Genomic DNA, 27,847 nt, shown 5'->3' with positions numbered 1-27,847 from the left:
GAGCCCGTAGCGGTAAGGTAGCCGTTTGGGTGGAGAGGAAAGGGCGGATCTTGGCGATATTGTAAAGGTGAAACCGGCAGGTCTCAGTAACGGATAGGATGTGTGGGGTGAACGAGAGAGACGAGTCAAGGATGACACCGAGATTGCGGGCCTGGGAGACGGGAAGGATGGTTGTGCCATCCACGGTGATACAGAAAAGCTGTGTGACTGTGGGCAAGTCACTTCACTTCTCTGTGCCTCAGTTACCTCATCTGTAAAATGGGGATTAAGACTGTGAGCCCCACGTGGGACAACCTGATTCCCCTGTGTCTACTCCAGCGCTTAGAACAGTGCTCTGCACATAGTAAGTGCTTAACAAATACCAACATTATTATTATTATTAATCCCAGCTCTGTCACTTGTCTGCTGTAGGGCCTTGGGCCAGTCACATCACTTCTCTTTGCCTCAGTTATACTGGGGATTAAGACTGCAAGCTTATGTGAAACATGGATTGTGTCCCACTTGTTATCTTGTAACTACCTCAGACCTTAGTATAGTGCCTGGAACGTAGAAGCACTTAAGAATTATCATTAAAAAATTCAGGCTTCTTAATCCACTAAAGCACTGGTTTTTCATTTTAAATGGACAGCTGATTCTGCTTACATGACACCAATTTATAAGGTGGTGAACTGGGATCACGTTTGCTTAGAGAGAAGCCCCCAGCAACAGGTGCTGAACATATACAAGAAACATTTTGATTCTCTTTCCCAGCAAACCTTGGAATTTGCAGCAAACTCCAAGATTCCAGGGGAAAGAGCATAAAAATAGACTATGGTGAAGGGAGCCTATAAAGCAGAAGTCAGGATAAAAAATAATAATGCACATAGTAAGTGCTTAACAGATACTAGGCACCACAGTAAGAACCGGGAGTGACACTAGACAGTCAAGTCGGACAGTCTCTGTTCCACATGGTCTAAGAGGGAGGGAGGACACGAATTCCTGTTTTACAAATGAGGAAAATGGGGCCTAAGACAAGTGAAGTGACTTGCCCAAGGTCACACAACAGGCAAGTGTCAGAACTGGGATTAGAATCCAGGTCCTCTGACTTCCAGGCCTGTACTCTTTGAACCACTCCAGGAGCAATCGATGGTACTTATTAAGTGAAGCAGCGTGGCGCAGTGGAAAGAGCACGGGCTTTGGAGTCAGGGCTCATGAGTTCGAATCCCAGCTCTGCCACCTGTCAGCTGTGTGACTGTGGGCAAGTCACTTAACTTCTCTGTGCCTCAGTTCCCTCATCTGTAAAATGGGGATTAAGACTGTGAGCCCCACGTGGGACAACCTGCTTCCCCTGTGTCTACTCCAGCGCTTAGAACAGTGCTCGGCACATAGTAAGCGCTTAACAAATACCAACATTATTACTTATTGAGCATTTTCAGTGTGCAGAGCCCTGTATTAAGTATTTGGGAGACTACATCAGAGTTGAAAGACATGTTCCTTGCCCACAACAAGTTTACAGCCTACATGATTCTCACATTCAGAAACCTAGCCCTCAGCTAGTCATTGTAATAAGTGAGGAACTTCCAAACTCTGGTTAAGATCCCAAGGATGAAACAACAGCATATTTTTAAAAATACTGGCATCTTGATTTTAAAGATGAAGAATGATTAAGAGGACTGCAGGCAGGAGACAAGTAAGCTCAGCATACCCGATTCATTCCGGGAGGAGCTACACATTCCTTTCGGCAGATAACTGAAAATATTTGCTTATCAGGTTTATGAGACTGTGCTCTTTGGGATTCAAATCAGCCATGGGTGAGAGCACCCAAGAAAGAGAATTCTTTAAAATAAGCATTACAGATGTAGCAATGATTGGTCTCCTCAGAAGAAACACACACCAAAAAATGAATAAAATACCAACTTTAAAAGCTGGACCTTTCACTGACCCTGTGGCCACTGTCCTTAACCCGAGAACATTCACCACCGCCTTCCCTTCCCTGCCAGAAAAGGCAGAGTTCTGCCAGAGAGGAAGTGCTCAGTTACTCACCATTTGGCCAAACACACCGCTTTATGGATTTCTTCCCATTTTCCCCCAAAGTCCTTGGACACCCACAGGCCATTCTGAAAGATTACAAATGACTTAGTTACAAGTCTGGTTTTCTCTTGTGCTGTTGTGTCTGTTACCACTTGCGCTTCTGGCCCCATCATTCTGGGCCAGAAAAAAAAAAAGGAACATCGCCTTGGGCTGGAAAAGATCACCACTTCCTCTGGGAGTCGAGATGAATTGTGTAACGTTGTTTATAATGGGACCGATATCTCCATCCACCCTGGTAAGAGGGCCCAGTGCTCGCTGATCATGCCCTCGACCAAAAACAAGCGGGGTGGAAAGATGTCTTTCAGTTCATCGGGGCACTGGGGGAAAGTCCGGCACCAGAGGAATGAATACTCAGGCACCAAGTCTGTTTGGCTTCATTCTTCACTCATATTTATTGAGCACTTACTGTGTGCAGAGCACTGTACTAAACAATTGGGAGAGTAACAACACAACATGAGCCTACAGTCTAGAGACCACATTCTGAGATCATAGAAAGCAGAGGATACTTACTTCAGAGCTGAGGGCCAGCAGATAGTTTGCATTTTGGGGGTTATAGATCATCTGAGTCAGAGGGTGAAAAGGCAGGTCTGTCTGAACAAAATTCTTTGCAAAATCAGATGACCTGAAGATCCTTCCTCCACGGCTTCCTCCAGACACATCCCCTGTCAAAATCACCTGGAGGACAAGGGGAAGGGGCAAGGGTTAGATGAACAATTAAGATTTGGTAACAGTTCACCGAGATGAAAGGCAGGTAAGAGGGGAGGAGTGAAGAAGAAGGGAGGGAGGGTGAGGGGATGGGGAAGGAGTAGGGAGGAGAGGGAATAAAAAGAGGTGATGGGAAAGGAGGAAGGAGGAGGGAAAAGGAGAAGGCAACACTGGGGTTTAAGGTCTTTTTTATATATAATGGCATTTGTTATGTATCTACTGTGTGCCAGACACTGTACTAAGCAATTGGGTAAAATCAATCAGGTTGTACATGGTCGCTATCCTACAAAGGGCTCACAGTCTTAATCTCCATTTTACAGATGAGGTTCGGGGGAAATTAAGTGACTTTTCCAAGCTCACACAGCAGACAAGTGGCAGAGCTAGGATTAGAAGCCAGGTCCCTGTGCTCTATCCACTAGGCCACGCTACTTCTTGAAACTTTTTTAAGTGTCTTGCAACTTCTGTAAGTGGAGCTCCTGAAGAAACACTCTTTGTGGGTCTCCACTTGGTTCCCACTTGAAATGAGAGCTGAGATAATGGAAATAAAAAACTCTGTGACCTTTGTGGGCAGTTGGGAGGGAAAAGCTCATGGAAGCAGTGCCCAGCTCATCTGTCCCAAGCCCTACTCCCCTGCCAGGCTGCTGTTTTCTCACAGATCCTGAACTCTTGAAGATTCAATTAACTGAATTAATCATATTTATTGACCATTTACTGTGTGCAGAGCACTGTACTAAGCACTTGGGAGTGTACAACAGAACAATAAACAGACACATTCCCTGCCCAAATGAGCTCTGCAGCTTCCAGAACTGTTAAATCTGGCTTCTTTTGATCCTAGAATTACACTTCAAGAGGATTTCTAAGCTCTCCCCGGTCAATTGAGAAGGAGCATGACCTAGTGCATAGAGCATGGGCCTGAGTGCCAGAAGGATCTGGGTTTAAATCTCAGCTCCACCACTTAAATCTGCTGCCTGACCAAAGGCAAGTCACCTCTCTGTTGTCTCAGTTTCTTCATCTGTAAAGTGAGGATTGACATGTGGGGGACAGACTGTGTCCAACCTGATGATCTTGTATCCACCTCAGCACTTAGTACATTCATTCAATTGTATTTATTGAGCACTCACTGTGTACAAAGCACAGTATTAGGTGTTTGCAAGAGTACAATACATCAGGAAATGGACACATTCCTCACCCATAACGTGCTTACAATCTAGAGTGGGAGACAGACAATATGACTAAGTAGATAAATAAATTACAGCTATGTTCACAGTACCTGGCACATACTAAGCGCTTAACACATACCATTAAAAAAACTGAGGCTGTTAGCTTGAGCACCTGCATTGTTCTTTGTTTAAAATCATCCATTTGTTCATCTCTTAGCCAACACTTCCTAGCCCCCTTCCCCAGGGCTTAAAAGGTGCCCAACCAAAAGCAGTCCGGGGTGCCAACGACAGAAAGACAAGGCTCTCACCTTTCCAGAGTTCTCGGGTCCAATGGCCATGCCAAACTCGGTCCGGATAAAGGTGTTGTTAATGAGGTTGGTTATGTCCTTAAAATTCTTGCCATAGTCCTCGCTGTCAGAAGAGAAAACAAAACATTCTTTAGATCCAGCCTATGGAAAAGATTAAGAGCAAAATGAAGGTAGCAAGCGTCACGCGAAAGACTTCCATCTCGGCCCACGTCCAAATCACGGATAGCAAAGAAGAGAGGGCAGAACACAGCTTTCCGCGTCATCGTTATTCACTGAGCCCTGGTGGGCTGAGCACTGTACTGAACAGTAATCCTTAGAAGATGTCTAGGTTGCGATTTCTGAGGTTGTGATAGTGTCGTGAGGAGTATTCAGCCCCCGTTCATTGGGTGAGAAAGCTGGAGCAAACGGGTGTGACCAGTAACAGCTAAACTGGCTTAGACCCTAATCCAACAACAAAGATCAATTAATCAATCAATCAAATTCTCTGAGCACTTACTGCAGCCACAAGTCTGTACTAAGTGCTTGGAAGAATACTCTATAACGGAGTTGGATGTGTTTTTTCCTGCAACATCCAAGCCAGGTTAGGAAAGAGTAAATTTCTGGTATTCCCGGGTTTATGCTTACCTTGGCAGGAAAAGGCTCTGTACCCTGTAAGCACTCTGATGCTCACCCCAGCCCCACAATAGTAATTGTGGTATTTGTTAAGTGCTTACTATGTGCCAGACACTTCACTAAGCACTGGGGTGGATACGAGCAAATCCGGTTGGACATAGTACCTATCCCACATGGGGCTCACAGTCTTAATCCCCATTTTACAGATGAGGTAACTGAGGCCCAGAGAAATGATCTGCCCAAGGTCACAAAGCAGAGAAGTGGCAGAGCCGGGATTAGAACCCTTGACCTCGAGACTCCCAGGACCGTGCTCTATCCACTATGCCACGGTTATGTAAAATATTTTATGCTCTATTTCCCCTATCCCTAATCTACTTTAATGTCTGTCTGCCCCTGTAGTCTGTACGTTCTTCCTTGTGGGTAGGGATCATGTTTACCAACTCTGTTGTATTATACTTTTCCAAGAGCTTAATACAGGGCTCTGCATACGGTAAGTGCTCAATAAATATCACCGACTGATTGATCGGGCTGAGGGCGAGTCTTTGCGGACAAAATATTTCGAGCCCGGTGGTTATCATGGGGTGAACCCTGACCTCACAGCTGCCAAAAATTATTTGAAATAATGGCAAGATAAAGAGTTCTGTCACTGGCTCTAGACAAGGGCCCAGGTCAGGTCAGGCCAGTAAAATGGCTAGGAAAATCCCCTAGGAAAATCCCCGATTATGACCTTGTGAGCCTGGAGTGGGAGGGAGAAGGAGGAAATGGGCACTGAAATGCCTGTGTCAAGCAGGTGTTAAATAATACAACCCATAATAAAGACCAATATTCAATGCCTCTGGCCTTCTAGCTGACTGAAAAGGGACTGTGCTCTAAGTTTGCTGATGGCTTCAAATAACTGTGCGAATTTCCATCACAGGAAGGGGTTGATAGTGGTAAAACAATCAATGAAGTCAGATGTCAAGGAAACAATCGATGAAGTCAGATGTCAAGGACCACAACTTGGGATTCGGAAGGACCTGGGTTCTAATCCCGGCTCTGCCACTTGTCTGCTGTGTGATCTTGGGCAAGTCGATGTACTTCTCTGTACCTGTTACCTTATTTGTAAATGAGGGTTAAGAGTGTGAGCTCCACGAGGGACAGGGATTATGCCTCTGTTGGGGTGTGGGAACTTGAAGAGAGACAGAGAAAGAGTCACTGTGCCTGTTGCAATGCAGACTCAATTCCAATCCACAATGGATCTGTATGAGGTGCCAGCATTAGCCCGGCGAGTCGTCACGATAGCAGTGAAGCCGACTCCCACAGAAAACAGAGATGAGGGAGGTGAGGCAAAGCCTAGCCTGTGAGCCCCATGAGGGACAGGGATTGTGTCCGACCTGATTATTTTGTATCTAACCCAGTGCTTAGTACAGGGCTGGGCACACAGAGTAGGCACTTAAATACCACAATTAATTAATAATTCAGAGGGGCAACAAGGGGCGGCTTTGGAGGTGGGAGAAACTAAGGCAAAGAAGGAACAGCCAAGGAGTTGGGGAAAGGGAACAAGAGGGGGACTGAAGGTCTTTTTCAGTCCCACAGGAGGATAAAGATGGAAGGAATTTTGGAGGAAAAGGAGTATATTAATAATACACGTACAATGCATTCATAGTCATATAAACACCATGGCCACCCACTGCATTGGAGCGACATTAAGCAATGTTCAATCGAAGGGGTGGGTTGCAGTGTGACCCTGACTTGGTCAATCTCTTCTCTCCTCTCTCCCCCAAGTTCAGTTGGGTTCTCCGGGCAGCGTAGGGCACTGTGAGAAGATTAGCTTTATAACCCAGGCTGCCCCTTTGATAAAACTGCTGAAGGCATGTTGGTAAGTGACTATGTATGTGACTAGAAGAGTAGGCTGCATTAGAATACGAGAATGCTTTTGCTGATTAAAGAGTTCCTCAGTCAAAAAATCTGCAGAAGCATGGACGCTGTCCTGCATGTCTCACCTTCGATAGAGCTTGGACTGTCCAAAGGTCATGATCACCAGAGGGATATGGAACGTGGTCAGGACTAGGATGACCTGGAGAGAAACAACACCCAGGAGTGAAGGCTTGGCTGAACCCTGCATCTGCCCGAGCCCGCCCACACCCAATTCCGGTGCCAGCCGAGATCCTGCGGGACCAAATCCCCAGCCACCATGCCCCTTCCCCCCGCCTCAATATGTTCATTCTCTTTCCCACATGCCTCGCTGACTTTTCTGCATCCTCAAAGCATGATCCCACCTATCCCTTCTCAGTTAAGCACCCTCCAAACCTTGAGAAGACAGATATCAGACAGAAGCCCTCCCCATTTCCTCCATCCCAGTGCCAGTCAATCATCCAATCGGATTTAATGAGCGTTGGGGGCAGAGCACTAATCTACATGCTTGGGAGAGTACAATATTAGACGCATTCCCTGCCCACAATAAGCTTACAGTCTTGGATGCTGAAGATAAAAGGAAGTCAGAGATCCACCCAGCAACACAGCCCCAGCACTCCCTTGCCTTGGGGTATCCGACAGCCTCTCCCACTCCAACAGCTGAGTTGCCACCAAGTTTGCAAAGGGTCAAATTTGTTTCTGACTCAGGTAAGGTGACGGTGGGGGAAGTGGGAGGGGAGGGGAAGAGGAAGAGTGGGAGGTTAAGCTGCTTTGTCCCTGGCTTAATGAAAGTTTGAGGCAGAGATGGAAGATAGGAAATAGGGAGAGGAATCCTGGAAAATCCAGGGGGAACTGGACCCCCTAATTCAATCATTCATATTTATTGAGCGCTTATTGTGTGCAGAGCGCTGTACTAAGCACTTCATTCATTCAGTCGTATTTATTGAGTGCTTACTGTGTGCCGAGCACTGCACTAGGTGCCTGGAAAGTACAATTTAGTAACAGAGACAATCCCTACCCAACCACGGGCTCTCAGTCTAGGAGGGGGAAGACAGACATCAAAACTAGTAGATAGGCATCAAAGGCAGCAATATAAACAGAATTATATATACACATCATTAATAAAATAAATAGAATAACAAATATGTGCATATATATACAAGTGCTGTGGGGCGGGGAGAGGGAGGGAGTAGGGGCGATGGGGAGGGGAGGAGGAGCAGAGGAAAAGCGGGCTTAGTCTGGGAAGGCCTTGGGAAGGTACAATATAACAGAGCTGACAGACACGTTCCCTGTCAATTACAGTTTTACAGTCCAGAGGGGGAGATAGACATCAATATAAATAAATTACAAATAAGTGCAGTGGGGCTGATGGAGGAGTGAATAAAGCTGTTCTCCCGTTTTCTTAGACTGTGAGCCCCATGTGGGACAGGGACTGTGTCTGAACTGAATATCTATAATTTATTTATTCATATTAATGTCTGTCTTCCCCTCTAGACTGTGAGCTTGTTGTGGGCAGGGAACATCATTGCTTATTGTTGTATTGTGCTCTCCCAAGCACTTATTACAGTGCTCTGCACACAGTTAGCACTCAATAAATACAAATGAACAAATAAAGGGTGCAAATTGAAGCGGAAGAGTAACGCAGAAGGGGGGGGAGAAGAGGAAAGGAGGACTTAGTCAGGGAAGGCACTTGGAGGAGCTGTGCTTTTAATAAGGCTTTGAAGGTGGGGAGAGTGACATTCTGACAGTCCTGCTAGGCTCCCTTGAAGGAGATGGGAATTGGGACTGGGTCTTGGAGAGGGCCAGTCAGTCAGCAGAAGACCAACCCAGGTACAGAGAACAGTTGGGGAAAAACATAGATCTAGAAGTAGGAGCGAACCAAATAAAAAGCAGTCACAGGACAGAAGGAGTTGATAAGGGGTGAAGAAGTCAGGGACAGGGAGGTAAGTCATGGGGGGTTAACTTGGACTTTGATAGGGCCAATAAAAGCCCTGTGATTCTTCCTGAGAGGAATGCCACAATCGCGGCCACGGGCAAAAATAATGTTAGCCGCTGCCTTGGGGACTGACTAGCAGGAAGATGGGTTAAAGGCGCAAAAGCTAAAAAGAAGTAAGTAGCAGCAACTCAGACCTGATAAAGTCAAGTTCTGGGGGTGGGACCTTCAAAGTATGTTGTTTGAAGGAAGAAGCAGCTGGACTCAGTGACTGACTGGTTACAGACGTGAATGAAGAGAGAGGAGTGGAAGGTCCAAGAAACAAACAGAGACAGGTGGATGATTCCATGGGCCTCCCAACCAGACGGGCCAACTCCTTGGCTTCCTGGCCGGGAAAAGGCCGGAGAAGTCCAGGGGCAAGTTGGAGGCCAGTTCTTTCCTGCCCCGTGGTTTTGGACAGGAGGGGAAATTGATGTGTAAAAGCCTAGTCTGGAGGATGAGATTCAAAGTTTATGCACAAAATGTTGGGCAATGATTACATTCAATTTTGGCACTAAATTTAGCTAAGTAAGAGCTTCCCCAACAAAGGCCTCTACGTGCCTTTGCCCGACAGCAAAATCCCCTAAATGGAGAAGCCAGGAAGAAGTGGATGAGAAAGAGAATTTCTAGGAGCAGCATCAAAGCCAAAAACATGGGTTGGAGGGTCTTACCCTTACCTGACCTCTCTCTTTCTCCCTCTCTCTTTCCCCTTCTCACCCTCTCCCTCCTGCCCTTCCCCCTCTCACTCTCCTCCTGTCTCTTCCCTCTTCCCCTAGCCTCTCTCTTTCTCTCCCCTTTCAGACACCTCCTCTAACATCTGTCCTCTCTGCTGGGTGCTACATCACCCCTCAAACTTGGCACAAATCCCAGAAGTCATGGCCCGAGCCAGGGAGTGGACAGGTGCACCAAAGTCTCCGGGGCAGGATGGAGGGGACCCAGAGTCAATCTGAGCACTGGAGGCACTAAAAGAACGAGTTAAGGAACCAACAAGCCACTGGGGAGCATGCAATGTTACGGACCAACGTCCGGACAACCTTGGCTTTATCCCCAAGGCACTGGCCCAAGGAACCAGTGGTAACCGAGGAGAAACTTAGAGCACAGTTCTGGGAGCCAGAAGGGTGTGGGTTTTAATCCTGGCTCCACCACTTGTCTTCTGTGTGACCCTGGGCAAGTCACTTTACTTCTCTGTGTCTCAGTTACCTCATCTGTAAAATGGGGTGAAGACTGTGAGCCCACATGGGACAAGGGATTGTGCCCAACTTGATTAACTTGTACCTGCCCCGGCACCTAGTACAGTGCCTTGCACAAAGTAAGCACTTAAATACCATACTTATTATTATTCTTCACTGCTTTCCACTCCCATTTTAAGGGAGGCGGCTGCAGAGGTTTTCTCCTGGACTTAACTAGGGGAGGGAGGAGGAATGAGGAACATAACTCATGCAAATTGTTTCGTCTACAGGCTGGTCCAGCCCCGGAAGCCACTTCGACTCGCTCCTCTAGCTCTTGCAAAGCAGAATTCTGCCAAGCCCCCTAAGGTCATGGAGGTGAAGGAGGGATGCCTCGCTGCTCCCACCCCAACCTCTCAACAGGAGCTGTGGAAATGTGATCACAGGAGTCTCAATGGCAGACAGATCTTGCAACCGTCTCCTCCCCTCATCCCTCGGCCCCCACTGCTTCCTCTGCTATCCCCATCTTTCTCCTGCTCTTTCCGATTCCCAAAAAGCCAAAGGGGCCGGGGAAACTAGTTCTGATCTGGGGCTGTGGATGGGTGTGTGTGTGTGTGTGGGGGGGGGTCTCTTCACCCCAACTCTCCCAGGGTTAATCCCTAGGTCACGATGACCTCGAAGTGTGCAGTCGGGTGGATCCCAGACTCCTGAGACCACAGAACTGGAAAAGGTGGCCGAGGGCCATCTTTTGAACAATGCTACATACCTGGCTAGTTGAGGGACAGGGACCTTGTCTAATTCCAACTTATGGATTCTTTCCCAGAGCGAAGCACTGTGCTCTGCACACAGGGAGCAGTCAGTATTCATTCATTCAAAAGTATTTAATGAGCATTTACTGTGTGCAAAGCACTGTACTAAGCACTTGGGAGAGAAAAATACAACACACATTTCCTGCCCACATAGAGCTCACAGTTTAGAGGGGGGGACAAACATTAATATATACAAATTACAGATACATACATAAGTGCTATGGAGCTAGGGAGGGGATGAATGAAGGGAGCAAGTAAATACTATGACTGTGATTACTACTGGAGCCGTGGTTTCTGGAAGCAGAGGAGCTAGATGATCTCTCCGAGGCTGCTCTCCAGCCTCTTCCGAGCTTCCTGAGCAATGGGCCCTGGAAGTTTCCAGCTACCCTGCTCTCCAAGGAGGAGGAATTGTTTATATTCAGGGCTACGGCTGGAGATGTGGGGACACAGAGTGACATTTTTACTGAAAAACCAGAAACAGAACATGTTTTTTTTTTTTTGCCAAGCCACATTAACGGATGCAGAGTATAACTTACCCCAGTGCTGTCTCCAACCCAGGAGAGGGAGACGGAGCCACTCAGATCATCAAACACGTGCTGTAAATAAAAAAGCAGAATGGGGGAGGGAGAGAGAGAGAGAGACAGAACGATGAAACTAGTCCAAGAAGATTTTGCCAACTACAACCCAGCACCCCAAGATGTGTTGTCCCACCAGCCACTCATAATAATAATGACAGTCATTCATTCATTCAACAGTATTTATTGAGCGCTTACTATGTGCAGAGCACTGAACTAAGCGCTTGGAATGTACAATTCGGCAACATATAGAGACAATCCCTGCCCAATGATGGGTTTACAGTCTAATCGGGGGAGACAGACAAAAACAATAGCAATAAATAGAATTTAGGGGATGTACATCTCATTAACAAAATAAATAGGGTAATAAAAATATGTACAAATGAGCAGATGAGCACAGTGCTAAGGGCAGGAGAAGGGAGAGGAGGAGGAGCAGAGGGAAAGGGGGGGAAAGGGGACTTAGCTGAGGGAAGGTGAAGGGGGGGCAAAGAGGCAGCAGAGGGAGCAGAGGGAAAAGGGGAAGCTCAGTCTGGGAAGGCCTCTTGGAGGAGGTGAGCTCTCAGTAGGGCTTTGAAGAGGGGAAGAGAGTTAGTTTGGCGGAGGTGAGGAGGGAGGGCATTCCGGGACAGTGGGAGGACGTGGGCCAGGGGTCGACGGCGGGATAGGCGAGAATGGGGGACGGTGAGGAGGTGGGCGGCAGAGGAGCGGAGTGGAGCGTGCGGGGTGGGTGGTAGAAAGAGAGAAGAGAGGAGAGGTAGGAGGGGGCGAGGTGATGGCGACCCTTGAAGCCTAGAGTGAGAAGTTTTTGTTTCGTGCGGAGGTCGATAGGCAACCACTGGAGGTTTTTAAGAAGGGGAGTGACATGCCCAGAGCGTTTCTGCAGGAAGATGAGCCGGGCAGCGGAATGAAGAACAGACTGGAGCTGGGAGAGAAGGGAGGAAGGGAGATCAGAGAGCAGGCTGACACAATTATCCGGCCGGGATATTATGAGAGCCTGTACCAGTAAGATAGCCGTTTGGGTGGAGAGGAAAGGGTGGATCTTGGCGATATTGTAAAGGTGAGACCGGCAGGTCTCGGTGACGGATTGGATGTGTGGGGTGAACGAGAGAGCCGAGTCAAGGATGACACCTAGGTTGCGGGCTTGAGAGACGGGAAGGATGGTCGTACCATCCACAGTGACAGGCAAGTCAGGAAGAGGACAGTTCTTGGGAGGGAAGGTAAGAAGCTCAGTTTTAGACATGACAGTTTTGAACAGTCGTATTTGTTAAGCACTTACTACGTGCCACACACTGTACTAAGCGCTGAGGAGGTTACAAACAAATCAGGTTGGACGCAATCCCTGTACCACGTGGGGCTCACAGTCCTCATTTTACAGATGAGGTAACTGAGGCAAAGAGAAGTTTGGTGATTTGTCCAAGGTCACTCAGCAGACAAGTGATAGAGCCCGGATGAGAACCCAGGTCCTCTAACTCCCAAGCCTGTGCTCTTTCCACTAGACCACACTGCTTCTCTTAGCTATTATGAACGTCCACCTTGCCTAGGATGTGGCAGTAACATTCCTACATTCAACCTTGAGAAAAATCTGCAGATCGGAGGAGCCTCACCCCACACCCGATGCCGTGAGGACGTGTTCAACATCACACTGCTCCGGCCCCAGAAAGACGTACGTTGTTGGAAGAGGGTTCCCCAATTCTCTTGTTGTGTTCGTAATGCTAATAATAACAATTCTGGTATATGTTAAGTGCTTATTCTGTGCCAAGCACTCTACTAAGCATTGGGGTAGATTCAAGATAATCAGGCCAGATACAGTCTCCGTCACACATGGGGCTAACTGTCTAAGGATTTCATTCTCATTTTACAGATGAAGAAATCTGGGGCCCAGAGAAGGTAAATAATCTGTCCATGGTCACACAGCAGGCAAGTGGAAGAAGGGGGTTTGGAACTCAGGTCCCCTGTGCTACGGCACAGTGGCTAGAGCATGGGCCTGGGAGTCAGAAGGTCATGGGTTCAAATCCTGGCTCCACCACTTGTCTGCTGTGTGACATCAGGCAAGTCACTTCATTTCTCTGGGCCTCAGGGACCTCATCTGCAAAATGGGGATTGAAACTGTGAGCCCCACGTGGGACAGCAACCCGATTTGCCTGTATCTATCCCAGCACTTAGTACAGTGCCTGGAACATAGTTAGCGCTTAACAAATACCACTGTCATTATCATCTTTTCCACTGGGCTAGACTGCCAAGATGTGTACTGAAGGTACACAATCTGGCAACACTGAATGTACATAGTGTTTCCTGGACTCTGCTTATTTATTCAATTGTTTATTAGGTCACTCATCGGCCCATATTAATACCAGTTGTATATCTACCTTCTCTACTTTTCCCTATCAGTAATCTATTTGAATATCTGCCTCTCTTTCTAGACTTTAAGTTCCTTGTGGGCAGGGATCACGTCTTTCAATTCTGTTGTACAGTACTTTCCCAAGCACTTACTACACTACTCTGCAACAGTAAGTGCTCAGTAATAGCAATGATTGATTGAGTCCCTCTGCTTCCCTATTTGCAATGAACTTGTGCCTGCAGGTTGCCCACACTGGACTGTAAGATTCTTGAGGGCAGGGACCAGGTCTCCTACTTCTGTTCTTCTGTCCTATGCGCTTAGTGCTCAATAATCAACCGAAGGAATTTAGTGAGCCCTTACTGTGTGCTGAACACTGTACTAAATCAAATAAATGTTGGTATTTGTTAAGCGCTTACTAAGTGCCGAGCACTGTTCTAAGCGCTGGGGGAGATACAGGCTAATCAGGTTGTCCCACGTGGGGCTCACACACTTTTAATCCCCATTTTACAGATGAGGGAACTGAGGCACAGAGAAGTTAAGTGACTTGCCCACAGTCACACACGGCTGACAAGTGGCAGAGCCGGGAGTTGAACTGATGACCTCTGACTCCGAAGCCCAGGCTCTTTCCACTGAGCCACGCTGCTCTGCCCAAGCACCGGGCACCGGGGAGAGTACAGTGCAATAGAGTTGGTAGACACAATCCCTGCCCTCAAATTATTTATAGTCTAGTGAGGGAGGAGGATATTAAAATGGCATCCTTTCCTTTAATAATAACGATAACAATAGAAACTGCTTGGCTTAGTGGATAGAGCACGGGCCTGCGAGTCCTAATGGGTTCTAATCCCTGCTCTGCCACTTGTCTGCTGTGTGACCTTGGGCAAGTCACTTCACCTTTCTGTGCCTCAGTTACCTCAACAGGAAATGGGGATTATGACTGAGCCCATGTGGAACAAGGACCGGGTCCAGCCTAAATTGTCTGTACCTACCCCAGTGCTTAGAACAGTACCTGGCACAGGGTGACTGCTTAACAAATACCACAGTTATCATTATTATTACTAATAAAATAAAATACAGACAGGCTATGTACAGAAGTGCTGTAGGGATGGGGTTACAAAATACTTAAATCCTAATGACGACAGAAATGTCAACAAATCCCACTCAAGTGCAATTTCAGGGCAAGTGTTTCATTCAAAACTTTACTCTTTTCCTGCCTTCTCATGCATGGTCAACTTCTCATACAACTGATCTGAGCATCAGTCAAGGCCGGGCTGGCCGGGTTTACCCTCTGAGGCTTGGAATATATATGGGAACTAAACCACAGTGCGTCATTTGCAGTGATGGAATTTGAGAACCTTTCATACACTCGCACAGTCTCCTGAAAACGGCAGAACTAAGGGGGCTATTTGACCGGTAGAAAACTGGACAGGCTTCCACTGTTTTGAAGGTTCAAAAGAACAGCCTTGGTTACAAAGGTGTCTTGTTCCCAGAGAGTTCTTGTTGCTTCTTACCTGCCTGAAAATTACTTGGGATAGAGGGAAGAGTCCTTGGGGAGCTATGAAATACTTACTAGGAGATCTTGCCTTGGTTCACACTAAATTCATTCTGGGGACTTGGATCTACATTTTCCTCCAATCCAAAATAGTCATTCCTTGGCAGGAGTTGTGGCGAGCTTAAATAGGACTGCCAAATCTGCTATATTGTAAATAATGATAAATAATTATATTTGTTAAGCGCTATGTACCAGGCACTGTACTAAGCATTGAGGCATTGGAAATCAGTGCAGTGCTCTGCACATATTAAGCACTCAAATACCACTGATTGACTGCAACTATCCTTGGGGGCCACATCCGTTCCCTATAACTACCCCTTGTTTTTTTATGGTATTTCTTCGGCGCTTAGGGACAACCTGTTTAACTTGTATCAACCCCAGCGCTTAGAACAGTGCTTGGCACAAAGCAAGTGCTTAACAGATACCATCATTATTATTATCATTATTATGTGCCAGGCACTGAACTAAGTGCTGGGGTAAATACAAGCTAATCAGGTTGGACACAGTCCATGTTCCACACGGGGCTCAGAGTCTTAATCCCCATTTTAGAGATAAGGTAACAGGCTCAGAGAACTGAAATGACTTCCCCAAGGTTACACAGCGGCCAGGTGGTGAAACAAGGATTAGAACCCAGGTCCTCCAACTCCCAGGCCCGTGCTCTTTCTGCTGGGCCATGCTTCTCCTCGTGCTCATTTCCTTTCGACCCTCTTCCTCCACAAAGAGTAACCATTCCTCTGCGCATTTGAAGATAGACATGTAGGGGTAAACAGTGTTGCTCCCTTCACATGTTAGCTGTCAAAGGAAATTTTGATGTTAAATCATGTTTCAACAAGGAGCTCCCTAACTTTTTCTCTCCCCAGCTCATCTCAGAGTGGGGTCACCTGTCAGTCATCGTTTTAAGGGCAGGAACAATGTGCCTCAAAGTGTCCACAGTGCTTAAAACCCTACCTAACCTGGCCCCATAATACCTGCTGGCTTTCTTCCGGGGCCAGGAGGCCTGCAATAAACAAAGGGAGAGATGCCTTAGGTCGCCCTGACCCGAAAGCTAGCAAGGTTCACAGCAATATGTACCTTTTCCAGAAATAGTACTTCTTACAGCCAAGTCACTGAGGACTGAAAGTCACATGGGCCTTCACAGATGATCCTGGGCCCAAAGGGTCAATCGATCAATCACATTTATTCAGAACTTTCTGTGTGTGCTTTTTTAAGTGCTTAGCAGCATACATCAGAACAGAGCTGGTAGATCTGTTCCCTGCCCACAATGACATTAGAGTCTAGAGGAAAGGCAAACATTAATATAAATTACAGATGTGTACATAAGTGCTGTGGGGCTGAGGGAGGAGTGAATAAAAGGTGGTGCAAATCCAAGCACAAGGGTGACACAGAAGGGAGTGGGAGAAAAGAAAGTGAGGATTTAGGCGGGGAAGGCCTTTTGGAGGAGATGTGCTTTTAATACTGCTTCGAAGATGGGGAGAGTGATCGTCTGCCTGATAATGAAGAGGTAGGGCACCAGGCCAACGGCAGGACGTGAGTGATAGGTCAGTGGCAAGATAGAAGAGATGGAGGCACAAAGAGAGAGCCTGGCATTAGAAGATGAAGTGTGCGGGCTGGGTTTTAGGAAATCAGGGAGGGCAAGCTGACTGAGTGCTTTAAGCCTATAGTAAGGAGTTTCTGTTTGATGAGGAGTTGGGTGGGAAACTCAGGAAGCAGCATGGCATAGTGGATAGAGCACAGGCTTGGGAGTCAGAAGGTCACAGATTCTAATCTGGATCTGCCACACGTCTGCTATATGGCCTTGGACAAGTCCCTTCACTTCACCGTGCCTCGATTACCTAATCTGTAAAATGGGGATTGAGACTGTGAGCCTCATGTGGGGCAGGAACTGTGTCCAACCCAATTGGCTTGTATCCACCCCAACGCCTGGAACAGTGCCTGGCACATAGTAAGCGTTTAAGAAATACCACAATTATTACTATTAAATAATAATGTGGTATTTGTTAAGCACTAACTATGTGCAAAGAACTGTTCTAAGCGCTGGGGGGATACAAGGTGCTCAGGTTGTCCCGCGTGGGGCTCACGGTTTTTAATCCCCATTTTACAGATGAGGTAACTGAGGCACAGAGAAGTTAAGTGACTTGCCCAAAGTCACACAGCTGGCAAGCGGCGGAGCCGGGATTCGAACCCATGACCTGACTCCCAAGCCCGGGTTCTTTCCACTGAGCCATGCTGCTTCTCTCCCAGAGGCTCTTGAGGATCAATAAATCAGTGGTATTTATTGAGAATTTACTGTGTGCAGAGAGCACTGTACAAAGCGCTCGAGAGAGTACAACATAACAGAATTGATATATACGTTCCCCGTCCACAAATGAGCTCACAGTCCAGAGGGAGTGGGGAAACATGGACTGGATGGTTTTGTGGAAAAATGAACTGGGCAGAACAGTGAAGCAGTGTAGTGGATAGAACATGGGCCTGGGAGTCAGAAGGTCGTGGGTTCTTATCCCGACTCTGCCACTCATCTATGTGACCGTGGCAAGTCCCTGCCCTTCTCTGTGCCTCAGTTCCCTCATCTATAAAAACGGGGACAGACTGTGGGCCCACATGGGACAGGGACTGTATTCAACCTCATTTGCCGGTATCCACCCCAGCGCTTTGAACAGAGCCTCGCACATAGTAAGCGCTTAACGAATGCCATAATTCTTCTTATTATTATTAAATATGGACAGGAGTGGGGTGAGACAGGAGGGAGGGAAGTCAGTGAGGAAGCAAATGGGGAGGTCAAGGTGGGATAGGGTAAGTCCTTGGGTTAACACAGTAACAGTTTGGAAAAGGAGGAAGGGGCAGATTTTAGCAGTGTTGTGAAGGTTGAACTTTAACAGGAAGATATGAAGGCTATTTTGCAGTTGCAAACATCCTGGAGACCTGGTCAAGTAAAACCAGCAGACAACATGAATTAGAACCAATTTCAGCCCAGGCTTTTTTTTAATAACTCCTCATTAGGATGAGAAGCAGCCCGGTTTAGTGGAAAAAGCCTGAGCCTGGGAGTCCGAGGACCTGCATTCTAATCCCAGTTCCGCCCCTTGTCTGCTGTGTGCCCATGGGCAAGTCACTTAACATTCCTGTGCCTCAGTTCCCTCATGAGTAAAATGACCATTAAGACTAAGAGCTCTTTGTACGCCGTGGCCTGTGTCCAACCTGATTAACTTGCATCCACCTTAGCGCTTAGTACAGTGCCTGAACATAAAGTAAGCGCTTAACAAATACCATTAAAAAACAAAAACCCATACAATCAGCCTTGTATGTGGGGTCCAGGCTGTCTTGGTTACGTGACGATATCATCAGTCTTGATTTTCCTGCTCTCAGCAGGGCCCTGTACCTAGTTAAGCGCTTGATGAACACAACTGATTGATTCACTCAGGCAACAGCTTCCAGCTCAACCCGTTCCTGTACATGCGGAAGTTGTCGAAGCAACCCCTCTGTGCATTTATCGATGCTATTACACAACCGCAAACATTGAAGAGAGCCGGTCCACTCGGATGAATCACCTGACGGAGCTCTACGGTCCAGATCAACTTGGCAAAGTGGAGAGAGCCTGGGCCTGGGTCAGAAGGTAATGGGTTCTAATCTCAGCTCCACTATTAGTCTGCTTTGTGATCTTGGGCAACTCACTTCACTTCTCTGTGCTTGTTCATTCACTGGTTAAAAAAAAAAAAATGGGGACTAAGAGTGTGAGCCCAATGTGGGACAGGGACTGTGTCCAACCTGATTAACTTGTGTCTACCCTAGTGAAAAAGGATGCCATAAATAAGCACAATGGCAATAACTGTGGTATTTGTTAAGCACTTACTATGTGCCATGCATTGTAATAATAATGATAATCATGGTATTGGTTAAGCGCTTATTATGTGCCAAGCACTATTCTAAGCAGTGGGGTAGATACAAGGTAATCAGGTTGTCCCATGTGGGGCTCACAGTCTTAATCCCCATTTTACAGATGAGGTAACTGAGGTGCAGAGAAGTTAAGTGATGTACCAGCTGATAAGTGGCAGAGGCGGGATTAGAACCCACGACCTCTGACTCTCGAGCCCATGCTCTTTCCACTAAGCCATGCTAATTATGGTATTTGTTAAGCACTTACTATGTTCCAAGAACTGTACTAAGTGCTGGGGTGACTATAAGGAAATCAGGTTGGACAGAGTCCCTGACCCACATGGGGCTCACGTCTCGAACCCCATTTTATAGATGAGGGAACTGAGGCCCAGAGAAGTGCAGTGACTTGACCAAGGTCTCACCGCAGACAAGTGGTGGAACCAGGATTAGAACTCATGACTTTTTATTACCTTTTACTATGCGTTGGAGTAGATACAAGATAATCAGGTCCCACATGGGGCTCACAGACTGAGAGGAAGAAGAGGTACTGAACCCCCCATATGACCACTGAGAAAACTGAGGTACACAGCAGCTAAGTACTTTGTCCAAACACAGCAGGGAAGTGATGAAGCTGGGATTAGAACCCAGGTTCTCTGACTCCCAGTCCCATCCTTTTCTTTTTTTTAAAGTATTTGTTAAGCCCTTACTATGTACCAGGCACTATAGCAAATGCTGGGGTAGATATCAGTTCATCAGGTTGGACGCAGTCCCTGTCCCTCATGGGACTCCCAGTCTTATTCCTCATTTTGCAGAAGTGGTAACTGAGGCACTTAGATACCATAATTATTATTATTTTTTTTATTATCGGGTCAGAGGCAGCAAACCCTGGAAGCGCCTGGGGGCTCTGGACCCAGTCATCCGTTGCACTTGTACCCACTTGTCACCGGTGCTGGTGGCGAGAGAAAGTCACGCGCTAGGGTGGAGCCAGCTACTGGCTGCCCTGCAAGTCCCACAATAGGAGATGACGTGGAGCGAGACAGGGATCCATTGTGAGGTTCTGACACAGCGACGGGGCAGGAGAACTGCTGACTGAAAATGGTTCCGGGGACCATGACTAAGGGTTGGGGGAGTGAAAGCCGGCAGAGAGGAGGCCAGCAAGAAGATCACAATAGCCCAGCTGAGAGACAGCCATGACCTGACAGAGGAAGGAGCAAATCAAGACAACAGCATGGAAATGAAAGCGACCAAATAATCATAATAGCATTTAAGTGCTTAATATGTAATGATAATAACAAGTTCGTTGTGGGCAGGGAATGTTTCCGTTTGTTGTTATAGTGTACTCTCCCAAGCGCTTAGTACAGTGCTTTGCACACAGTAAGTGCTCAATAAATACGACTAAGTGAATGAATGGCACTTGGTAAGCACTTACAATGTGCCGAGCACCGTTCTAAGCCCTGGGGTAGTTAAAAGCTAATCAAGTTGGACACCGTCCCTGACCCACATGGGCCTCACAGTCTTAATCCCCATTTCACAGATGAGGTAACTGAGGGCCAGAGAAGTGAAGTGACTCGCCCAAAGTCACAGGGCAGACAGGTGTCAGAGCCGAATCCCCATCTGACAGAGGCAGAAACTGAAGCCCAGAGATGTGAACTGACTTGCCTGGGGTCACACGGCAGACAAGTGGCAGAGCCAGGATTAGAACCCAAGTCCTCTGATTCTCAGGCCCATGGCACTAAGCCACAAAGCTTCTCTACATACACGTTCACTCTCCCCTTCTCTACGTGGTTCATACGTGATGGGGTAGTGGCCTGACTGTGGGAAGCAAATGGTTTAGAGGAGCCATGTGTGACTCTATTTATGATTGCAAATTATAATGCTGGAGGACCGATTAAACGATGGCCTGCCTAGAGTGATGGAGACGGTTTTGTAGAAGAGGTGAGCGGAATGGGGGAGATGGCAAACTCATTCTCGCCCTCGTTTTACTTTGGGTGGTGGTAATAACCTGTGGATGACAAAGTCCAGGCCTGGAGGGTGAGCTCTCCCAGCCGAAGGTATTGATCTGGAAAAAGTCCATTTTCAGACTGTTTCTACATACACTAGAATGGTTGAATTCCTTCAGCGAGTGAATGCATTTTATTTCCATTTTTTCCAAAAGACTAAGAGCAAACTAGCCCCCATCAGTTCCGGCTGCTTACTGATGAAGTGTGGGGGGTTGGGGGGGCGGTGAAAGCGCATAATCAGTTTGTAAAACACTTGAAGAGACGAAGCAAGCACCAAAGATAAGGAAAAGGAAGCAAACCTCAATTGAATTCCAGTCCTGCAAACTTAGATGGGCCGATAGGCTGAGGGCCTGGAAAGTATAAAAGCCCCAAATAAGTCAGAATTGGACTAAAGAAAGAAAGATTTCGAATCAAAAGCCAAAAATATAGCTGCATATTATCACATTAGGGATGCTCACAATGGAGCTTAAAATGTACGGTTGTCCCTGGAAACTGAAAACTCAGTTCAGCTGTGCTCTCCTCTACCACCTCCCTCCCAGATGGCAAAAAAACAAATTTCTGTGGTTAGCTCAGTCATGGAGTCTCCAGTGTGTGCTGAAGAAATTCATCTCCTGTTCCCGCAAGCAGGGTACAATCTCATGCCAACCGATCGGTGGCTGGCAAGAGCACCCACTTCCGGATGGTAAGTTAAGCACTTACCATGTGTCGGGCACTGTACTAAGAGCTGGGGGAGATACAGGAAAATTGGGTTGGACACAGTTCCTGTCTCACATGGGGCTCATCCCCATTTTACAGATGAGGTTACTGAGGCCCAGAGTAGTGAAGTGATTTGCCCAAGGTCATGCAGCCAACAAGTGGTGGAGCCGGGATTAGAACCCAAGTCCTTCTGACATCCCAGGCCAGTGCTCAATCCACTAGGCCACGCTGCTTCTCTCTTCAGAGCCCCTGCCGTCAGGCTGCCTTATCTAACCTTCCCGGCTTTGGGGGGGGTGACCCGATCTGGCCCAACATAAAGTATCCTGGGTCTCCCTGCGGGGAAGAGGAAGGGAGGGATGGGATGGGTGGGAGGGGGCAGGGGAGAAGGACAACTGACTAGATGGAGCAAGTTAATAATAATAATAATGATGGTACTTGTTAAGCGCTTACTATGTGCCAAGCACTGTTTTAAGCGCTGGGGAGATATGAGTAATGAGATGGTCCCATGTGGGACTCTCAGTTTTAATCCCAATTTCACAGAAGAGGTCGCTGAGGCACAGAGAAGTTAAGTGACTTGCCCAAAGTCACACACCTGACAAGTGGTGGAGCAGAATTAGAACCCACAACCTCTGTCTCCCAAGTCCATGCTCTTTCCACTAAGCCACGCTGTGGTATTTGTTAAGCGCTTATTATGTACCAGGCACTGTACTGAAGCGCTGGGATGGATACAAGATAACTGGGTCAGACACAATTCTCATCCCACATACGGCTCAGAGTCTTAATCCCCATTTTATGGATGGGGTAACCGAGGCCCAGAGAAGTGATTTGCTCAAGGCCCCATAGCAGACAAATGGCGGAACCGGGATTAGAATCCACGATCTTCTGACTACCAGGCCCGTGCTCCATCCGCAAAGCCACGCTGCTTCTCCTTCAGTCACGGCCTCGGCTTGCCACGGTGCCCAATTCCCCACGCCTCGACCTCCCTAGCTCTCGGGGTCTGGCCCAAACCGGTGAGGTACTCTCTGCCCCGAGCTGACCCAACCCCTGGGCCGGCCGGGCTCGTGGCCCAGGGCAGATGTGAGTCACGGCGCAGCTCGAGACAACGTCTGACTCCAGCTGGAGGCTAATAGGTAGGCAGGGCCCGGCCTGGCACTGCTTTGAGAAGGAGCTCCAAACCAGTGCCAGAAGGAGGCCCTACGGTTAAAAAGGAATGTCTGGCAGGCAACCCAATTCTCCACCCCTGCTAGTTGAAAGTTTGGCTGTCAAGTAGCCCTTCCGGTCAGATTTGGAGCCTGTCTCCTGACCATCAGATGTCGCGTTGCTGTGACACTAGCAAGCAGGGAAAGTCTAGGAAAAGTGAATCCCATGGGGGACAGGGACTGTGTCCAAACTGACTGCCTTCTATCTCCCCGGGGGGTTAGAACACTTCCTAGTAAGTGCTTAACAAATATCTAAGTGTTTGCAGGGTGGGGGGAGAAGGGGGTGGTGCCATCCATCTCATTAACCAATGATATTTATGAGCACTTACTATGCACAGCACACTCTACTAAATGCTTGGGGGAGTACGATGGAGCAGAATTAGCAGACTTGTTCCCTGCCCATAACAAACTTACATTCTAGAGGAGGCTACTTTGTTTTTTTTAAACAATATGATGGTATTTAAGGACTTACTATGTGCGAGGCACTGTGCTAAGCATTTACTATATGCCAGGCACTGCGCTAAGCGCTTACTATGTGTCAGGCACTGAGCTAAGCACTTACTATGTGCCAGGCACTGTATTAAAACCCTGGGGTAGCTACACGATAATCAGGTTCATTCATTCATTCAATAGTATTTATTGAGCGCTTACTACGTGCAGAGCACTGTACTAAGCGCTTGGAATGAACAAGTCGGCAACAGATAGAGACAGTCCCTGCCGTTTGACGGGCTTACAGTCTAATCGGGGAAGACTTGCGCCCAACGTGGGGCACGAACCCACGACCCTGAGATTAAGAGTCTCATGCTCTACCGACTGAGCTAGCCGGGCACAGTTAGCTAGGTTGGACACAGTCCATGTCCCATGTGGGGCAACAAATCCCAATTCCCATTTCACAGATGAAATAACTGAGGCAGACAGAAGTGAAGTGACTTACCCAAGGTCACATAGCTGACAAGTGGTGGAGCCAGGATTAGAACCTAGGTCCTCCAACTCCCAGTCGGTGCTCTTTCCACTAGGCCACGTGCTTCTATCTCCACTTCACACACCAGCACGGGCAGGAGCCTAGGATTACCGTTTCTGTGTACCATTTAGGATTTCTGTTGTCGAACTGTACATTCCAAGCGCTTAGTACAGTGCTCTGCACATAGTAAGCGCTCAATAAATACTACTGAATGTATTACCCAGCCGGAGAATGAGGAGATATCCAGCACCTCTCTCTTTGGGACCCTGTGAGGGGCTGCTGTTTGAGGAGCTTTATTTGGTTTTGTATTGTAACAATTTAAAAAGCAAACTCTGTGCTGAAAAATGTAGCTCCCAAATAAAGAAATGAGTGTTGTCCTAGCTAGGCAGCTAACACCCCATCTACTCAATCAAATTTATTCAGCGCTTACTGGGTGTAGAGCACGGTACTAAGCACTTGGGAGAGTGTAATATAACAATAAAAAGACACATTTCCTGCCCATTATAATATTAATGTTGGTATTTGGTATTTAAGCGCTTACTATGTGCAGAGCACTGTTCTAAGCGCTGGGGTAGATACAGGGTAATCAGGTTGTCCCACGTGAGGCTCACAGTTAATCCCCATTTTACAGATGAGGTAACTGAGGCACAGAGAAGTTAAGTGACTTGCCCACAGTCACACAGCTGACAAGTGGCAGAGCCGGGATTCGAACTCATGACCTCTGACTCCCAAGCCCGTGCTCTTTCCACTGAGCCAATTATGTTGTTCTGTTGGCAATGGGGCATGGGGGCTCGAAGTTGAGGGAAGAGCAGAGGAGTTATGAGGCCTGGGTGTTTTGCCCAGCAAGAGAGATTCAAATGGGAGCAGAAACAGATTAGAGATCAGACAAGGCAGGGTGGGGCAGGGAGAAAGTATGAACAAAGCACAGACATGCAAAGGGGTTGTGCCTAAATGGATGAAGGGGTGAATAGAAGAGGAAGGAAAAGCAGCATGTGAAAGGGACTATAAAAGCACCATGTCCTAATGGAAAGAGCCCAGGCCTGGGAGTCAGAAGACCTGGGTTCTGGTCCCAGATTTGCCACTTGTCTGTGTGACCTTGGACAAGTCACTTGACTTTTCTTCTTGCAGTCCTGTCATCTGCAAAGTGGAGATTCTTATCTGTTCTCTCTCCTCTTCAGACTATGAGCCCCATGTGGGGTCTAGTTTAAAACAACTTTTCTTCATCAAATCTCTCTGGACCTGTGTACCTAATGAATAGTTTCCTAATATTAATAATAATAGATAGGTCCAAGGAGATCTGATGAATAAAAGTTGCTTTAAACTAGACTCCAAAATGAAAAAGGCTGAAGTTTGCTGGCCAACAAGCTTATTTTTAAAAGTATTTTCCATCCTGGAATCTCCAAGCTTTCAAACAATAATTTAATTCGCAGGTCATTGTTGTTAAATAACTTGTTGAAACTTCTCATTCTACAGGTGGAGCAACCAAAGCAGAGGATTTATCTGACTTCCAAGAAGCTCACCCAAATGTTCTCCCCGTGTATATCCCATCACTCCACACAATACCACTATCCTCCCTTTCTCACAAGCCCAGAACCTAAGCGTTATCCTCAACTCATCTCTCTCGTTCAACGGACATATTAAATCTGTCACCAAATCCTGTCGGTTCTACCTTCATAGCATCGCTAAAATCCACCCTTTGCTCTCCAACCAAACTGTTACCATCCTGATCCGAGCACTTATCCTGCCTCGACTGTGGCATCTGCTTCCTTGCTGACCTTCCTATCTCCTGTCTCTCTCCAATCCAGTCCATACTTCATGCTGCCTGGTTCATTTTTCTAAAAAAAAGTTCAATCCATGTCTCCCCACTCCTCAAGGACCTCCAGTGGTTACCCATCCACCTCTGCATCCACAAAAACTCCTTACCGTCGGCTTAAAAACACTCGATCAGCTTGTCCCCTCCTACCTTACCTCACTAGTCTGATACTACTGCCCAACCCACACATTTCGCTTACTACGTACCAGGCACTGTTCTAAGCGCTGGGGTAGATGCAAGGTATTTGGGTCCATTCAAAGTGCTTACCACTGTATCAAGCGCTTGGCACTGTCCTGATCCCATACAGGTTTCAAAGTCTTAATCTCTATTTTACAGCTGAGGTAACTGAGGCCCAGAGAAGTGCAGTGACTTCCTCAAGGTTACACAGCAGACAAGTGGTGGTGCCAGGATTAGAACCCAGGTCCTTCTGACTTCCAGGCCACGTGCTTTATCCACTTGGTCACGCTGCTTCTCTAATGCAATAGCATAGAATGGGCAATCTTTGCATGGCCATGATACCTAAGGGTCTGCCAGTCAGGCACACCCATGCTCATGGCAAAAAACCTCACCATCGGGATTGTCTCACAATGAGCCAAACTAAAAAAAATGATTTTTAATATCTTCACCTAATTGAAAAAACACCACCTATTCCCATCTATGATATATCTGATAATATCAGCTGGTTGAGATGGACCCGCAACCAGCAATTATTAGGATTTATTGAGCCTCTACTATGCTCAGAACACTGTGCTAGGTATTTGAAGAGCAGACTATAGTAGGTATGATCCCAGCCCTCAAGGAGATGACAATTTAGTAGGGGAGTTCATTAAAGTAATAGAGAGAGAGAAGGAAGAATGAGGAGGGATTTGTTGCTGAACTGTACTTTCCAAGTGCTTAATACAGTGCTCTGCACACAGGAAGCGCTCAATAAATACAATTGATTGAATGAATGATTATAAGATCTCACTAGATTCTGAGTTCCTTGAAGGCAGGGATCAGATCTACCTATTCTCTTGGGCCCCCCCCCCCAAGTGTTAAAGTTCAGTGCTCTGCACACAGTAAGCACTCAGTAAATACCACTGAGTGCCTGATAAAAAGGATATGCTTAAGCAATAGAGTAAGATATGCGAATAACTGCAAAGGGAGATTGGAGGAGACTGTAAGCTCATCCTCATAGTGGTCAGGGAAAGTGTCTGTTTATTGTACTTTCCCAAGCACTTAATACAGTGCTCTTCAAACAGTTAAGTGCTCAATAAATAGGACTGAATGAACAAAAAGTGTAGGTGGGGGAGAAGTGCTGATGGGGCAGTTAATGGGGATATCACATGGACCTATCAAGGGAAGGCCTCATGGGGGAGATGTGACTTCAGGGGGGCTTTGAAGATGAGGGGAGTTACAGTCTTTTGATTGTAAAGGGGGAAGGACTTTCACGTGGGGAAGGGCGTGAACAAGAGGTGGAGGAGAGAGACCTGCACTTTGGTCACTAAAAAGCACTTCGCGCTTGAAAACACTTCACTTGGGGGTGAAACTAGGATAGTTTCAGATGTGACCTCTATACCAGCACCTTAGCCACTCCATCATTCTTTCTTCTTGATTTCTAAGGCAACCTGGGGGGGGGGGGGGGGGCTGGAGGGTGGCAAGTAACAGCTCTCTGCATTCACAATATAGTCATAATACCTTGACATCTGTCTAGTGCCGTGATTCCCCAAAGCGCTCTCCAGTACTTATCTCTAATTTTTTTGCCCTCGCAATAACTCTCTTGAGGTAGGCAAAAAGGCCGGTATCATCACGCCTATTCTGCAGATGAGGAAATTGAGCTCCGGAGAGGTTAATGACTTGCTCACGGTCACCCAGCAGGCTAGTGGCCAAGGCCCGGACTTGAACCCGGATCCTTCACCTTCCAGGCTGGCACTCCGCCACTATATTCTGCCTCTCCTACAGAGTACACAAAAGAGTACTCAAACTGGAAAGACAGGGAGGTTGGGAGATCATTCGAGGGTATTTATTGAGTATTAACTGTGTGCAATGCTCTGTATTAAGTCCCTGGGAAACACCGAGTTCCCTGACGGTCAGGGACTGACTGTGTTTATCTCCCAACTGTGAATTCTCTCCCAGTGCTTAGTATGGGGCTCTTCCCATTAAAGAACTTAAAAA

The 27,847-nt window shown here is 47.2% G+C and overlaps 1 protein-coding gene and 1 non-coding gene across 3 annotated transcripts in view; both read right to left on the bottom strand.

Moving 5' to 3' along the window:
- SORT1 (sortilin 1) overlaps nucleotides 1-27,847 on the bottom strand; it is an 86,719-nt gene that overhangs the window by 25,089 nt on the left and 33,783 nt on the right. Inside the window, exons 2-6 of one of the 2 annotated variants that reach the window (XM_029069407.2) lie at nucleotides 11,232-11,291; nucleotides 6,838-6,911; nucleotides 4,244-4,346; nucleotides 2,581-2,745; nucleotides 2,023-2,096 (exon numbers count right to left, since the gene is read on the bottom strand). In XM_029069407.2, the coding sequence (XP_028925240.1) occupies nucleotides 2,023-2,096; nucleotides 2,581-2,745; nucleotides 4,244-4,346; nucleotides 6,838-6,869 (374 nt within the window). In that variant the 5' untranslated portion in view covers nucleotides 6,870-6,911; nucleotides 11,232-11,291. Of the gene's footprint in view, nucleotides 1-2,022; nucleotides 2,097-2,580; nucleotides 2,746-4,243; nucleotides 4,347-6,837; nucleotides 6,912-11,231; nucleotides 11,292-27,847 lie in introns of those variants that run through there. The other variant, XM_029069408.2, reaches the window with a different exon arrangement.
- TRNAK-CUU lies at nucleotides 23,675-23,747 on the bottom strand. The gene has a single exon. It is a non-coding gene; the product is annotated as a tRNA-Lys (tRNA).

This window comes from Ornithorhynchus anatinus, chromosome 7 (assembly GCF_004115215.2).
Source record: "Ornithorhynchus anatinus isolate Pmale09 chromosome 7, mOrnAna1.pri.v4, whole genome shotgun sequence".
NCBI classification, from domain to species: Eukaryota; Metazoa; Chordata; class Mammalia; order Monotremata; family Ornithorhynchidae; genus Ornithorhynchus; species Ornithorhynchus anatinus.
The sequence above is the reverse complement of the archived record's forward strand: the minus strand, read 5'-3'. Positions and strand labels throughout refer to the sequence as shown.